The 17,351-nt window shown below is 34.6% G+C and overlaps 3 protein-coding genes across 4 annotated transcripts; 1 reads left to right on the forward strand and 2 right to left on the reverse strand.

The window, feature by feature from the left end:
• Nucleotides 1-513: 513 nt before the first annotated feature.
• LOC145905967 (anamorsin homolog) lies at nucleotides 514-3,179 on the reverse strand. Its single transcript, XM_082993308.1, has 7 exons — nucleotides 2,920-3,179; nucleotides 2,658-2,798; nucleotides 2,373-2,440; nucleotides 2,123-2,305; nucleotides 1,829-1,947; nucleotides 1,419-1,494; nucleotides 514-1,069 (listed from the first exon to the last, which is right to left on the reverse strand). Exons 1-7 carry the CDS (start codon nucleotides 3,071-3,073, stop codon nucleotides 956-958), a joined length of 855 nt encoding a protein of 284 aa, XP_082849434.1. The 5' UTR covers nucleotides 3,074-3,179; the 3' UTR covers nucleotides 514-955.
• A 412-nt stretch (nucleotides 3,180-3,591) lies between these two features.
• Nucleotides 3,592-6,284, forward strand: LOC145905569 (uncharacterized). Its single transcript, XM_082992808.1, has 7 exons — nucleotides 3,592-3,814; nucleotides 3,998-4,133; nucleotides 4,642-4,712; nucleotides 4,835-4,962; nucleotides 5,023-5,110; nucleotides 5,502-5,553; nucleotides 5,721-6,284. Exons 1-7 carry the CDS (start codon nucleotides 3,680-3,682, stop codon nucleotides 5,849-5,851), a joined length of 741 nt encoding a protein of 246 aa, XP_082848934.1. The 5' UTR covers nucleotides 3,592-3,679; the 3' UTR covers nucleotides 5,852-6,284.
• Nucleotides 6,285-6,321: 37 nt separating this feature from the next.
• Nucleotides 6,322-14,555, reverse strand: LOC145905568 (protein tweety homolog 1-A-like). Of its 2 annotated transcripts, none has more exons than XM_082992807.1 (10): nucleotides 14,376-14,555; nucleotides 13,821-13,990; nucleotides 13,398-13,509; nucleotides 12,481-12,689; nucleotides 11,175-11,270; nucleotides 10,721-10,793; nucleotides 9,459-9,686; nucleotides 8,852-9,093; nucleotides 7,957-8,179; nucleotides 6,322-7,642 (listed from the first exon to the last, which is right to left on the reverse strand). In XM_082992807.1, exons 1-10 carry the CDS (start codon nucleotides 14,493-14,495, stop codon nucleotides 7,601-7,603), a joined length of 1,515 nt encoding a protein of 504 aa, XP_082848933.1. In that variant the 5' UTR covers nucleotides 14,496-14,555; the 3' UTR covers nucleotides 6,322-7,600. The 2 variants fall into 2 exon arrangements, with proteins under 2 accessions (XP_082848933.1, XP_082848932.1); XM_082992806.1 differs by having other exon boundaries at nucleotides 7,957-8,182.
• Nucleotides 14,556-17,351: the final 2,796 nt, after the last annotated feature.

Here is a 17,351-nt window from a genome sequence, read left to right on the forward strand (position 1 = left end):
AACCACTTGCTAAATCTCTACGTATAATGTAACAGAATGAACTTAATTAGGCAACACACTACACCCAAACCAATACCTACCAATACATTTAATTAAAAACATATTGTGCATCGCACAGTCAAAGATACTGCCTAAAGTTACATGCTGGCAGAAAAGTAAAATTGTAGACAGAAGTAGCTGTAACTTCGCTGTACTGTTGCTGTAACAGATAGCTGACCACTCAAGCGTGGCCTGCGGAATGACATGTTATGATTTCATCCGCGCTTGCCCGGTTGCACTTGTTCGGGTCCCTTTCTCTCATTCGCTTTGACTCAAAAGGCATTTTTTGTCCTATTCGTGTAGGACGGTATGGGTTAACTTTTGACATCCGGCATATTGGTACAAATACCAAATTTCACTTTTGGCTTAGGCTCAAAATAACTGAACAGATTACTGACCAAAGGACATTCGCATGCCTTGGGCATTCAGACAAAACTTCCTAATAGACTCGCATCACAAAGTATGAACCATAGGTGAAGTTCAGAATTTATTCCTAGACTCATCAAGCGTTTTGCTGCGCGCAACAAAAACAAATTTATATTCGTTATAAATAAGAAGTTTTTGAATACATTGGTTCAAAGGTCTTCCAAGTCTGCCAAGTATTTTTCAAGCAGCAAAACGACGCTTTTGTGATAACCCGAAAAGTTGTACGCACGGATGTGAACACGCATCATTCTTTTTATGGAAACCACTGAATATGAATTTTCACACAAAATTCTTCATACAAGGGAAGACCAACACATAACTGTTGTTTTTTTAATAAACCAGTAACTAATTCAGCCAAGGTCTAAATACAACGCAGCGCTTTAAAACTTCGTGTCCAAAGTAAAAAATGGTGCGTGTATTATTGCAACTTGTCACAAAGGTGAGAATACATATAACGAATGTACAATCAGTTTTGCTGACACTTTCAGGGTCAAATATCTGCCTTCAGTTGATTTGCTGATAAAGATATTTTTTCTCCTGGTTTAAAAGCTGGCATTCCGAGATAGGGGCAGCTAGCGCATCTGAACGCATCTCCGAGATAACACTGCAAGCATAATAGTGAAAAAGGGTGTGTTATTATATTAGACTACTTATCTTTGTGTTTGAAATTGATTTGTTAGTTTAGCATTATTTTTATGGGATTCAGCATTAACTTTCTGAAACTTAGTTGGGATAATTTTGGTATGTGTGGCATAACCATGCCTTAACACTCTTTATGTTAATTCTTCAACTCAAAATACCCCTAGCAAACAACAACAAAATGAACAAAACCACAATGGGCTCGTGTCTTTTTAAATGTAACCCATTTGAAGGTTATAGTACATTCTTTGATAAGATGTTCAAAACAATAAAGACAAAAGGCTGTTATAAAACCATGCAGTGTAAGTACTTACACTCCCACATGCTGAAGACACAGGCTTAGGTTTTGGTTTAGCACCAGCTTCCAACTCCTCAGCAAGCCCACAAGAGCTACAACAGGATTTCTTATTTTTTTTGTAAGTAAATGCTAACCAATGTATTTATTTTATAATTGATGCCAAAGCTAGTATTATTGACAAACATGGGTTGATAATTAAATAAACATTTTTAAATGTTTATAGACTTGTGTGTATGGGGCAAGACTGTCTTTAGTTATAACAGCATGTTGTATTGGTCAAGAACTTTTACAGTAATTAAAAAAAAAAATGCCCACCACATAATGTTTGATGAAATTTTTTTTTAATTTTTAATGATATGCTCCAGGCAGTACTATGACAGATGCAGAGTTAGATCACTGCAACTTAAGGGTGTGAAAAAAACTTGCCAATTTTTGCAAGCCTTTTTGGGCTTTGGTCCACTTGTTCCACAAGGTGCCTTCAGACTTGCTGCATCTGGCTTTACCAGATCCTGTTCTTGTAATAATTCATCATCATCAATTAACTCCTGTGAAATACATTAAACATCTGGCAAACTTTTCTCAAACTGGTAAGTTATACATGCAAAAAGTCTTAGGCTAAAGTACTAATGACCTCATCAAGTGCTATGACAAATATCTTAGGTTAACTGGTACTTGGCATCCAATCGATCACAGAAACAACAAAAGACAATTTATATTTACAACATCATCGTCATCCATCTCCATTGCTGAGAGACTCCAAACTTGTTTAGCATTTTCATTGGACTGTTTTGATTTTCCAAATGATATTTTTAAACTTGCAGATGATCCGATTTCATATGAAGGTTTGTTGCCAAATATGACATAACTACCAACATCTCCAGAACTTTGGTTTTCATCAGACACCTGAAAAGGAAAGTGACATTTTGGGGGATGTGTTTCATAGTGAGGAGTAACATTTCTGGATACTTACCTCTTTAACATTCACAAAACCACAAAGTTTTAGTTGAGACATGGACTTCTCTTTTGTTTGGAGTCCATCTGAACTCAACAAATGCAACATGTTTCAACATAATTTGATTGTTATCATTTTTCACAAATAATATAACATACATACAATCACAAACAGTCATAAGTTAAATTTGTAAATGTTTGCTCAAAAGCAAAACAACTTGTTCGCCTAAAGAACAAAATATTAATACCCTGTAATAATTACTTTATCCTTTCAAAAATACCAAGATTATGTTTGACTTCTCACCTTTAAAACTAGCTCGGACAAACAACTTGGCGTTTGGTTTTAACACTCGGGCAATTTCACTAAAAATCGTATCATTGTGGTTTTCTTTTTCACAAAACAGTCCGATCAGGGCAACATCAAACACAGATTGGTTGTGCCCAGCTGTAAATACACAAACATATTTACTTATAGAAAGTTACATCTGCACCAACCTAATGGAAAAAAAATCAGGAAAATATCGAAATATTTCAGTTTTGCGATATTAAAAGATAAACGCACTTACAGAGACTAAGCCTTTCTGCATTTTCCACCGATACAGATCCAGAACTTCCAACTTTCATTCGAACACAATCAAGTGATGTTTTCATGACATTTTCGTCCACTTTTTCTTGCCATACTATCAAAACATGGTCTCCTTTTGACACATGCTTCTCCATGATACAGAAAATCAAGCAAAGCTGTTTCTAACAAATCAAATGAACAAAACAAAGAATTGATCCCCTGTGTAGGTAAAGGTGACTATAGTCACGTACGTATTCCCCACCAAGGAAACTTTCAATGACAAAGCAATTCTGTCGAATGACTAAACAGTTCTTTGTTAAAAGAAAGCATTATGATATCTATTTGTTTTTGCCCCTTTTTTGAAGTTATTATTTAAATTATATACATACTTATTGTTTCATGCTAAATTAAAATAATAAAATAAAAAAACCTGAAATAAACACAAAAAAGTTGGGTTATGTGTGGGGTGGGATTAATCATATAAGTCAGACATTAATTTTTTACCCAAATGAAACAATACATTTGTATAATTCATTTAATAGAGCGTAATTGTATTTTCTTATTTTTCGTTTTCGTTAACAAGGTACACCCGAAAAAGCATACCAGTTCCACCTCATCGCATTACGTTCTAGTTCAATTCACAGCAGGTTTGTTGCTTTGTAGTCAAGTACCATAAGCTGTTTTGTGCGTACTTACGATTTTTAAATATTTTGGTAAAAGTATCTTTTAATATTTGCGCTGACCTAATATATGCATCAGTCATGACAAGAGAAACTCCAAAGTTCAATGAAAAAGAAGAAAAAATCTATTACGAGTTAACAAGGCTCCTAGAAAGAACTGATGTTGGGAGCTCATCGTTTAAATTGTCAACAGTTGCAATGAAATGTAACGAAGAGGTATTATCTAATTTGCTTTTGCAGTAGTAAACCACAACTAAATCCCTACAAAAAAAAGTTTACAAAAGTCCTAACGTTTTTGATGTAGATATGCCACAAACCCCCATCAATTATAATGGTAAATTGGTAATTAAGGTGGTTTTACACATATAGCCTAACTTTTCTCTGTATTTCCATTTGTAGTTGCTGGATGAGTTTCTTGCTGAAAAACCACAAGCAGAAATTGTTACATTCAGGGATTTTCTGCAAAATCAGATGTACACAGCGTGCTTTTGGGGATTCTATGATGTAGTTTGTGCCTTGATTGGTTATGGGGCAGGTATGATATAAATTATTGTTTGTTAAGATATTCTGAAGGTACGCAATTGGAAGAATTTAATAATTTAATAAATGTGTGCTAAAAAACCCGATTCTAATCGGAAGATTAAAATATTTCAAAATCAGAAGAAAGGAGATTGTTAATTTTTAGCCCAAAGGTTTCTGCCCCATAAGTCAAGGATAATAAACCTATAAATTAGGTTCATGGGGGAACCCTATGCTTAACTATAAAAGTTAAGATTCACCTATGGTTTCTATCATTGCACTATCTTGTATATTTGACCAAATGAGATTAAATAAATGTTAAAACAATAAAAAAACCAATTTTGTTGTTTGAATTATGCAACATATATATGAACGTTATTTGTTGTGAACAACATAACAGTATATAACTATCACAACATGTCCAGAACAAACTAACTTTTTTGTTGGAAGAACAGCTGATATACATTGTTTAGTGTAGAGTAAAGGGCCTCTTTGAGTTTATATCATATGCAATGTTTCAACAGATGTGAATCACAAAAACAAGGATAGTTCTTGGACACCACTACATGCAGCTTGTTTCCAGGAACATGAACAAGTATGTAATTTTTGTTTTAAAAGATATGATACATTCATAGATATGTTCAAATTCTTTGTTGTCCTGAAAAATATTTATTTATATTTTTATATCGATATCAACTTGTGTATGAAATATGACAGATTGTTTCATTGCTGATTGAAAAAGAAGCTGAATTGCTGGCAAAAGATAAATCAGGCAGATCCTGTGTCGACTTTGCATCAGTATCAGACACCCTCTGGCCATTGTTCAAACAATGTGGCTGTCAAAGGCAAGTCAAATCAGTGATGAAAAATCTGCATTTTGATCTTTCAAATTTACTTATTTTCAGAACTAGCAACAGAGATTTAGTGAAATTTGGTTTGCTCAAAGAGTTGGATAGAGGGGAGGTTGCTGATGATTTGAGCAGTCTGAAACTGGTATTTCATTGTTTTATATATTGTACTAATTTAAATACCATTAGGTGACAAATGATGGGCTCTGCTGATAGTGATATCCAGAAAAATATGTATTGGAGAAAAAAATAATATTTTTCTGGATACAAAATAAAACAAAAAATATCACTACTAGCATTTAGCAATACACATTTTGCAAAATCATACTGACATACTGCTAGATGTTATTTCCTGTAATTATAGATAAAAAGGCTGTAATTAACTAAAACACACCCTTTGTTTACAGTATACATTTCTTGGGTGTATTGTTCACAATTAAACAAAATTAATTTAAAACATAAAGGTGTATTGTTGATGTGAGTTGCCAAACTTAATTATAGCATCAAGTTCCTTTTAAATGGTTTTGTTCTTATAGAATGAAAAGATCCAGACACCTTCCTCTGCTAGAACAATGTCGTCAAATTCATGTAAGACATTTTCTATGTCTTTTTTTAACACTTTACCACTTGCATATATATATTCATACTTTTAGTGTTAGTCTATAAAGTTTTTACCAAATTATAACATCATTCAGGGTTAAATTTTCCAATCAAATAGCCCAAAAATTTAACAATTGGTTCTTATTACATGACAGCCTCACAAATGCATGCCATACTAAATTCACCTGATTTTATGGAAGAGAAACCAGTTATAGTTTCGGGCAGAAGATCATCTACAAGGTCGTCAACGTCCCAGAGCATGTCTAGTATTCTTAATTGGGAATGAACTGCAAATAGCATCTATTATTTTTCCTATATCAAGGTCCTTCTTTGACCTACGATTTTTAGAGAAAACAGGCACCCTTGTGCTGCTAAAACAATAATTTTGAAGCATGTTGGTTTGTTACTTGAAGTTGGCTAGAATCTGGTTTATTTCTTTGCTCCATGCATGATGTAAAATTGTGTTTTATTGTAATATTGTTTATTTGAACATAGCAAACTTTGGGGTTTAGAAGTATTGCCTTTCATAACACCATAAAAAAGTACTGCTGGCAGTGGTAAAGTTTTTCGTATTTGGGAAATATTGTGATAAGTTTGTGCCCACTAAGGCCCAAAATAAGAATGTTCAAACCACAATACCATTTTCTGTTACATAATTTACCCAAAAATATGATCTGTTTTTACACGAGTATTACTACAATAAAGCTCTGAATAGCTGTTGTTTTTTCTTTGAATGACACAAATGAAAACACAGAAAGCGGTGAACTTCTTTACTTTGCAACAAGGATTAAACATCATGTATATGAAAGGTAACTAACCAAGGAGAAAAGCACCAAAAACAAGGTAAAGAGAAAAATATGCAACACATAAGTACCATTATAATGGCCACAACTATCGCAATATGCCAAAAACACAACAAACTGAACGAAAAGTCCAACTGATCCCAAAATAATGCAACAATGTGGATGCATTTTAAACACAAACCATAGTTGGTAACTATTTCACCGGTGCCATTTTAACATTTGATGATTTTTGCAAAGACTGCTATGCAAGCACCTGAAGTGGGATATGGACAAAAAAACAACAGTAAAAATAAGCAGTACTAAGCTTTTAACACACGCAAGTATGAGTATGTATTGCAATGGTGAAAAATTTAAGAACATATATGCAATTGGAGAGTGAAAAAGAAGAGCAAATGAAAAATTAAAATAGTCTTATTGCATTATGGGGGCTACAGGATAAAAGCAACCCAACATGTCCTGTAATACTGCCAGGAAATGCGGGATTTTTTCAAAAACAAACAAGTCAACGCAACTCAGCTTGTCAACTATGTCTCAGATGTATTGTTTCATAAAATTGATTATGTTGCCATGGCAAATTTTTGCCAGATAAAATCAGTTTGTGTTTGCAAACATGCCATATTTAAAAAAAAGTGCCAGGGACAAAATGAAACTGTAAAGTTATCCTTAAAATAGTTACACAAACGAACACAGAGGTGTCACTGATGTATGGCTTGATTGAAGTAGAGTTTACAAAAAAATTAACCACATAAAATATCACCCAAGGAAACAATATTAAGGCACCGTTAGAAAAAAATTTTTACAAGGAATAGTATCCCCCACCTCCCGTGCACAACTATATTTGGATTATTCTTGAAAAAAATAAAGATTGTAATGTTACATAACTTGGACTGCACAACAAGGGTTATGTTGACTGTTTTTTACCGTGAAAATTGTGGTAAAAATACTGCATTTACAAAACACTGGTTAAAGGAAAGTAAATAATTATTTTTTTAGGTCCAAAAAATGCCTTGTACCATGTTTAATGCCAGTGAGACTGCTACCTATTGCATTGAACATGTGCGTAAAAGCTCCAATGGAGCAACAACCAGCATGGCAGCCAGAATAGAAATACAAAAATTCAGCAATAATACACAACGAGACTTTTCTTGAACCGTAAGTTGCTTTGGCTTGCAACTAACACTTGGTGGCGATAAAGCCAATGATATGATGGTGATAATGTGCACATCACGCGATCACTCATCTGTGTATCGTGAATGAGGATGAGGAGGTGAATACTGCATGAACATGATTTAAATAAGTTGATGCACAATAAAAGTGCACAAAGTTGATGTACATAAAACTATTACACCTCTGATAGTATACAAGTCCAGATACTATCCAACAGTAAATGCAATTATTGTCACCGGCAAATCATCTAAGAATGCACAGGCTTATTCAACACTTTCATTTCAACAAAATGGTGTTGCAGAAAATTTCATTATAATTATACACAATTCTGTTCCTATGTGACAATTCAAAAGGCCCAGTCCCCTAATTACATACAGCACACAAGAGGACTGGGCCTACCGGGTCAGTACATCAAGCTCACCGGTGGAGGTTGCTCAAGCAACGTCATGTTTTCCTCAGAGCGGAAAAAGCTGAGTGTGTTCGTTGCAACTGGGAGGTTTGTGGACGACAAATTGCTGCTGATTCGACGAGAGCCTCTGCTGTCATGGGAAACATACATGGGGTTGTTGATGCGGCTGATAACTGGGCGTGGGTTGGTTGTTGGTAGGAAAACATCGTCAAGATCAAACTCACTATCATGATTTCTGCTAAAAACATGCCCTTAATGTTAGAACATATCGAGTGAATTACAATGATTTGACAAAAATAAAAGTTGGCATTACATTGTAGTTGTGTCAAATCAAATAAATATACAAAAAATGAAACATATATTCAATCCAATGTTTTAAAACCTACCCAAATGGTAAACTAACATTTTTTGACAATTTTAAGGAAATTGATTGATTTGAGTGCATGTAAAAATAGAAATAAAACAATTTCGGTCACAACGTTACCACGGCAAAATATTTTTGAATAATACATGGCAATAAATTATTTTTGCATATCGGTTGCTGGAAATAAGACGTCTTTGCATAATGCAAAAAAGGATGGCATGAAGTGCCAGAAAGTCATCTTTGTTCAATGCATTATTCAAGGGCCCACTTGGCAATTTCTTTTTTCTGGAAACATGCAGTGGGATGTATGTTTTTGTATACAGATCAACTGATATTCATAAAAAAAACTCTTCAACAACATATTGTGGAAGGCTAAAAGGTAATATTACTTTTCATTGTTGAAGTACATGATGTATATTTACAAAAATAATGATAAAAAAAATACTGTGACAGAACTCAAATATTCTATTCACAGTATGATTTTAATCAACTCACATCTGCATATGCATATTAATGTTTTTACAAAATAAACAAAAGCCTTACTGTCTCTGTTTAGTGTATCTCTTCCATGTTTTGGGTGTTGCACAAAGCACAGCAGTCAGTGCAAAACTGGTTGATAAAAGTGCAACAGCAAGAAGAAATAGTCCTTCTATGGTTGACCCACATATGGAGTTGACAAAAGCCTGCAAAGAAACGTTGACCGGCTTGCACTGTAGTTGTTGTGCCAACTCATCCACTTTGTCTGATATTTCTGTCACTGTGTCGGACAATTGTAGAAGTATTGTCTGAAAATACAGTGTTGCTTAAAAGGTTGGGAAAATATTTTTGGTGGAATGAGGCCAGAAAAACATGCTTTGCTTTTACACTAGACTATCCTTAACACACAATTTTAGGTGTTTCTTTTACCACTAGAACCGTGACATGTTTTTTGTCAGAAAACCAATAAAATTGATAATGTAATAAGATAATTATACACAATTAAAAGCAAGTGAAGTTATTGTAAGTTAGCCTGGTAATATAATGAAATATCACCATCAATGGCAATATTATGCTTCCCTTCTCTAAAACAGAGAAAAACAAAACCAGGACTTACTATTTTTTGTATATACCATTGTAGCATTACAGGTTAACTGTGAACTTGAGCAAATACCTCAATATCAGATGTAAGAGTATCTTGACTCAAATAACCATTGAGTTTGGTCTGGAGATGGGAAACATTGGCAGCAAAACTTTTCATGAGATCAGTGTAGGGGTCAGAAGCTCCGAGCTCTTGGGAGCAGGTAAGATAATATTGTGCCGTGTTGTTATCCATATACAGCTTGCTGACTGCTTGTGTTTGTATGTAGTTGTATGGTTCCATACACAGGTCAGCTACAGCCTGCAGTCAAGCAAAAGTCAACTTTATTTAATGATGTGATGGATGCACGATGGATAAGTTTTTCAGTTTTATAAAGTTTTTGAGACGTTTTGGTCGTTATCTTCGATAAATATTTTTACTATTACGCAACACTTTGGCAAATAATTTTACTTTATCGAAAATTCTAAGTTTAGAACAAAAATATCAAGATTTTCTGTATTTTTTTCTTTTGGCCACAGCACTATGAATTAAACACTAAATGTATATCAGTAAACTTGTATAACCCATAACTGGTGAAAACAGTGGTACATTTAAGTCAAGCCCCATTGTTTGTGCAATGAAAGCAAGGCCTTAAATCATGTTGAAATAGTTGTGGTTGTACAGGGAAGGGGTTACAATCACATTCTTATTGACACATGACCACCTGCTCTTATTCCCAATAACAGTAGGGAGAAAAATGTTACGCTTCGCTGCCCGTCAATTGTTACCAAGACATGTGTACTCATTTGGAACATTGTAAGTGAACTGACTACTGAGTAATAAAATGAAACATAGTTTAGATTTTTTAACTAATAGTTTCTAAACACAAGACCTCGTATAGCGTAATAGATTATTTATATGCTTGGTAAAAAAAACCTATTTATATGCATTGGTAAAAAAAACCTTCAGGATTCCCAAAAGTTTCTAAAATTCACACAAAGTATAGGCCCACACAGTAAAAATAAGACAACCAGAAAAAGGGTGATATTCCAATAAATCATGATTTGTTGTACGTTTCACAAGGGTCTCTGGTATATATACAAAAAAATGTACTTTTGGACAGTCTCAAGTCAAAACAAACTTTGCCATGGCAACATGCACTTTTCAACCCTACCTGCAAGTTGATTATAAATATTTACAAAGAGTGTGCATGCCATATACAGTAAATGACCTGCACTAAGTGTGCAGAGGTCCTGGTTATATGCCCACAGGTTATGATGGCCATAATTTACGACCTGCTCACCAGCATCTAAATTGTCAGTAATCAATGTGGTTAATTGGATAATTGCTCTTACCACGTCCACCATAAGACCAGCGCCGATGTACATGTATGAAGCCATCAAACAAATCAGGCCAATGAAGGTTGTTCTGAGAGAAAATGGACAATGGTATTGTTTATCAAAAGGGTCAAGAATACAAATTAGGCATTATGAGCACTTCCTATGTTTAAACAAAACAAACAGATGTACAAACTACTTCTACATTAAAATAAACAAATGAACATATCTTATATATGAAAACCACAATTCTATTGCCAATAACTAACACCAGGTAAAGATTTTGTAAAAGGATCCTGTAAAAATGCACAGAAATAGTTATTAATTACACAGTATATATGTAAAACTTTCCTGTTTCACATTTATACAAAAGAAAGTTAATACACTGCAATAGCATAGGTGTGTAGATACAGGGAGTTGGTCATAAACATATTTGCTGATTAAGCTATGGCGCAAGACCAAGCACACTTACGTGATAAGAAGGCACTTGGAATGAAAGCACACTCCAGCTAACCCGAACAGACATACCAAGCCTTGAAGACCAATCAATGAGAAGGTAATGATGGTTCTGTGAAATAGATTGAATGTTTTAATACTCCCGGTTGCTACAGTGTTTGAGGACCTACAAGAGTTCAAATTACATTAGTTTCATTCTTAGGGGAAAGTTGCATTGTGTCGTCCTGGCCACCAGGCATTGTTGTTTGAAAAAAGTAAATAATTAATGAGCTGGTTTCCAAGACACAATATTTGTGATACTATGGCACAAAACATGTGGTATTTGCATTTGAATGAAATTCTGTATATTGTAAGCATAGTTTTGCTTTTAAAAAATTCCAATTTCATAGCAAACATTTTCTTTCAAAATGTTTAAAGTAGTAAAAAAATGATTTTAAGAAAGCTACTGATAACGTAAAACAAACGGTGTTGAAACCAAGGTAAGGAGAAATGATATTGAAATAAATTTATATGTTTACATTCACAACAAATCCAAGAAATGTTTAGTGATCTCATTTATTTTCTTTGCTACGATCTAAGCTTGTCTTAAATACGTAAAGTTGAAACAAAAGTTTTTTTTCAACAACAAATTAATTTATTGGATTATTTTTTTAAAAAATATCACACATAAATAAACAATATTTTTCAGAAATACACACACATAAATGTAAATTTTGTAATTTGCTTAGCTTATATGAATATAAATTATTTCCTAGATGCTGGAAAATTTATCAGCCTTCCTGTTTTGTTTTTAAAAAACGGCCAAGTTCTTCGAAAAGAAAGCATGACTGTTTGTTAAAGTGTGGACCAGTCTAACGTCAGAGCCAAGCCAAAGCCTGGTGGATAATCTCAGCCAATCCCAAACAATCCCGCACAACAGAAATGCATCACCACTCAAAAATGTTGTCATACTCTGCTGAGCACTGTATTAGCTAATCTTCCAGACTTGAACTTAATTGGAATTGATGATTTGCTGCATGAATCACTTTTTACGCAGTCATGTGACCAGTGGTTTTGTTAATAGGTTAACAAGGTTCAAGGTGATGTTGTATTTGAATGCGTGAGATTCAACTTACTTTTTAGTATATTTGACTTCAAATTTAATAAAAAAAAAATTTATTTTGAAGAATATGAAGTGTCATGTACTTTCCAAAAGGGCAAGTTTAGTAACTAACTGAGAACCCTTAAAGGCTAAAACTACAGATAATTGAACAAACATGAATACTTCCAAAATAAACATAACAAATTTATTGTTAATTACATTTCTATAGATTAAAATGTACCTATATTCCTCCACGACAGCAAGTAACTCAATTGTCCACTCCAGACGATCATCAGCACCTTCTGTTTGCTTAGGAAGGTAACCAAGAAAAGCATCCAAATTTCCGATGGCTTCATTAAGATTTGTTAGGTTGTATTCACCCTTGGCTGATGTGGCCAGGTCATTGGCTTGCACTGCTAGTTCATCAAGAAGATCATGTACATCCTGGATCTAAAAGGCAGTAAGTATCATGGCCACACAAATATACATATTTGGGAAGTGTTTTTATAACTATTCGGAAATGGTGGGCACGGGCTTAAATTTTGAAGCATTTAATTCCCATTGAAATACTTACATGTAAACAAAGACACATAGCAAGACACAATGAAAAAAACAGCCTAGACACCATTCAGCCCTCCCTAATTGGAGTCATTATGGGAAATAAAACAGACTGGCTGATGAGCTTATACCCGTGGGATTGAAGTCAAAGGAATCTAGCATGGCGCCAACATGACAGCATTGTATGTGGAGGATCAAACGACATTGAGCAAAGGTATTTGGATGCGCAGATATCGATAATCAGTAGGAGTATATAAGTTAACAATACCAGCCCACCACTTGCCTTGGGCAATTACTGCAGGTGGATTAATCAGCATGTAGAAGATTAACGGCCATCTGGGTGTTAAATCACAATTTTCTTAAAGTATGGTGACATTAAACCCAAACATATGTAAAAACACACAAAGACATTTTAATACCATGTTAAAATAAACAACAAAAATATATAAATAACTATACATAGTCCATAACAGTCATGTGGCACACTACGCAAAAAAGGGCATTTCTCCCAAAGATTTCTTGAGTATGTGTAACCAAATACAACAAATGGTGAAAGAATTGGGTTTTACGGCTTGTTAGTCATTGTCTATGAGTAATTACCTGGGATGTGATGGTCGAAAATGATTGATTGATGTCTGAAGTTGCCTTAGAAGCTGCAACCACTCCATCATGACTTTGTATGCTTCCATACACACTGACGCTTATCCCACCACTGGGAAATAAAGTAATAATGCACGGATATGTAATTAGGAAGGCCAAGACAAAACAATGGGCTTAGCAAGTCCCAAAGGTACCTGTCTAGCCCATCAATAATCCCTAATCAGGTTAAATTTATATTTCATTAGATAGACACCACTGTGTCTCTTACAATGCTGTACTAAAAGACAACCTAATCCAAAAGTTTATCAGCTACTATTAAATGTTCAACCAACTGCTTTGTCAACAAAATTAAAAGGATCAATTATCTCTGATAAACATATAATAACACAGTTTTCAAAAGATTGGAAAAGTGAGCAAACTTACAGGGCAAGCATAATGAAGGTGATCATCAAACAAACACTGCAATAGCAGGCAGTGTTGTTGTTCTTATTCGGAGCAACTCGTTTCACTCGAACACCGCAGTAATAAAAGAGAAATCCAATCATTGTGGTGAGGAGTAGGACAATAGGCATCAAGGCAACCATAGCCAAACTCTGAAAAGCATGTTTCTATATGTTCTGCTATCTTTCAATTTATAAAACAAACTATGCACTTTTCATCTTGGCACTCAAAGAATAATACAGAACTTTCATATTCAGTATAAGCACCACTGTTTTGTAAAAAAAATTCAGGTATCGGTAATTGCGCGGATTATGCAAAGAACATTTTCCATATGGTAATGCATTAGCTAATTGTTTTTATGTGGATTATCCTTAAACTTTCACAAAGTGTGTGGAAGATATATCCTCCGAACACAGCATTTTTTCCAATCTGGCTAACATATAATATACATTACATTGTAATAACATATACATTCGCTGCACACCAAAATATCACAAACTTTATAATGTGAAAGTTATTCAGCCATTATATTCATACCTCAAGGTAACGTGCATCATCAAATGTAAATTCAGGGTCATAAAGAACTTCAAATCCAAAACTCAAGTGTGGTATTGCATGTAAAGCTTGAGTAATTCCAGATGGTATGTATTGCTCCATGCTTTTCAGCTTTTCTTGTGATTTTACGTATTTCTTGTACAAGTCTTAATAGCACCAAAAACCCTTTGAAGAAAACACGCTCGTTGATAAAAAAAAACTTAATAGTTGTAAAGTCAAATATTACTTCCAGTAGGACTATAGTAACATCACTTTTTAGCCTTAACCAAAATCTGACAACACACCTTGAAGCTAAAGCTTGTGTAGAACTAGAAACTAACGTCACGCGAGCTTTCACTCAAAACAAGTTTCAAAAATTTACGCTTGGTCGGTTTCGTGGCAGCCTGTTTAAAAACCAATCAACCGTGTCAAGAAATGAACAATCAGTGATTTTAAGTATGTTGTTTAGAATAAATCAGATCGTTACTTTACTGATTTTAAAGTATTTCGACGTTTTAGACCTAAAATTTCAGAAAAATTATTTTAACACCAAACTTGGATCCAAAACATGTAACGCCGAAATACTTGTGTATATTTGGTGAAGTATAGCCTATACATGGCTAAACCTGTTTTGGAGCAAACGTTGCAAGCAATCAAACTCTCCAGCACATGCAGAACTAAACCCCAAAATTGGGAAAACTATAAAAGGGAAAAAATAAATACAATGACAAGAGTATGGGAAATTATTAAATGGACAAAGCCTTATGGACTTATCTAGACATATATCAGGTCAATGGACCCGCGAGAGGGGTGTGCAGCAGTATACTTATCTATAGGGGCCCACCATTAATGTTTTGTTTGCCTTGAAACTGATGAACTTCAACCTAGAAGTTGTGCCGCCCCCACGATTTTATGTGCAAAATTGGTTTCAGTGTTTCATTTGCCCTGGTGATAGACTATGAAATGTTTGGCTGCCAAGAACGTATTAGAAAGCAGGTTTCAATGTCAGTTGAATATGACGCTTTAATCATTGCCAACAATTCTGTAGTCTACATACATCAATGTTTGTTTAAAATAACACAGAAGACCGAATGTAGGTGTACGTTGTCGGACAAACTTGAGATAATAATTTTTTGCAAGAAAAGCGGTAACACATACACCTGTTGGACCAATGCCAAATGGTATAAAGAAGCTTTACTTTCTTCAAAGTTTAACGACAACTTAGTTTATCATGTAACTCGTGTTCATACTTACCGAACATGGAGCGTTCAACATAGATTAAATTAAACTTGCCCAATTAAAGTCATGCGTTGAATGACAGGAAAATGAGGTAATCATATGTAGTTTCCTGGTGTGGGTGTTTTTCGGAAACATATTTTCACTCAGCCTTGTTTTTACAAGGTTCGTCATTGCTGTTGTATTCAAACCAACAACAACACACAAAACAGCCTATACGTCACACCACTATACGAAGTGTTGACGATCGAGCAACAAAATTTACGCGATTTGCGTAGTATTGCATTTAGCATTGTTAACTTGCCACTTATTGGGGAAAACCTGAAGGCAGTTTGTTACTTATTTAACAGTTAATGTTATTACAAGCAGGTTAAAATCATGTTTAACATTTTTGAATCTGCAAATACTTTTATATAAAGCCCTAGTTAACACTATTAGTTTAGCATCGTATACTTGATATTACACACAGGGCAGGTTGCAACCTTATTGCAATATTATTGTTGTGTTTGTTTAAAACGAAAGTTGTTTCCTTTGGTATTTCATCCAGGCAAATGCCAGAAAAATACTAACCCAAGTGATTTTGTGTTATTGTGCCTGGAAGCCCGAAACGTTGTATGGTAGAGAATGAATATTACTTTTCACGCTATACAACTCATAAGGTTTGCTTAGAAGTTATACGCCAAATGAAAGACAGTGGAAACAAAAAATAATCAAATCAAGTTGGGTTATTATGTTGCGACGGGTGTCCAAGTCAAGGTTTTGGAACTAAAATTGCGAAACGAAAACCTAAAAATTGCTTTCACGACAGCTCAGAACAGATGGTCTGCCCCAGTAAAGTTTTAGGGTAGTTAACACTAAAAAAAGCAGTAGCTTTTTGGTACAGGATCAGCCTGGCTTATGATCAGGAATATATATTTCGCCCCATGGGCATCTTCAGTTCCTTATGAGTTCATGCGCAGAGGTGTTACCATGCTTTCGCATAGCAAGATAGGATCGCAAATGCCTCGGCTGCCATGCAAGTGAACCTTATGTAATAGATGAAATACTTATTGCAGAACGGAAACACTGTACAACCTATTAGCACCAGTAAAGTTTATGCAGACGAATTGACAGCATATATCTTATAAAGTAGAATTCGAGCAAATCCCATTCGATTTTATTTCACATCAAAGGTATGTCATCACATCATTGCAAACCTTTTGATTAGGAATGGCTTTTTTATCATAGAAACGCAGTAAATATCTTGCCCGGAAGCTTAGCAGTAAATGAAATCATACAATTGTTTCCATTCCGCCCGCCATACAATTCAACATTCTACGATGTTGAAAACCTTACCAGTGTAACAAAGTCCTAAAGAAAACCAAATGATTGGCTAGCGGCAAAGACAGTACCAAGATGAGTTCGTTCTTAACAGTGTCAACAGACCAAAATATTTTGACTAGCTCCAATACCCGGTGTGGTTGGTGCTAGGGTTGAACATAATCCCATGTACTGTTGTTTGGTGCAGTGGATGTAATTGCCAATTTAGTGAGAATATTTTTGGAAGATTAACAATGGAATTTATGTAACAATGAAAGATAACAATCGAACAAATACTTAGCCAGTCCATTTGCCATTCTTACTCAAATAATCATGGCAAATTTTCGGAAAGGATGACACATTTAGCACTAGGAATTTCGTTACAACAGATATAAAATTGCACGTTTCGTTTCGCATGTGGGATAAGTTTAGGAGTTGTTTTTG

The sequence above is a fragment of the Ascidia mentula genome, chromosome 6, assembly GCF_947561715.1.
Source record: "Ascidia mentula chromosome 6, kaAscMent1.1, whole genome shotgun sequence".
NCBI lineage: Eukaryota > Metazoa > Chordata > Ascidiacea > Phlebobranchia > Ascidiidae > Ascidia > Ascidia mentula.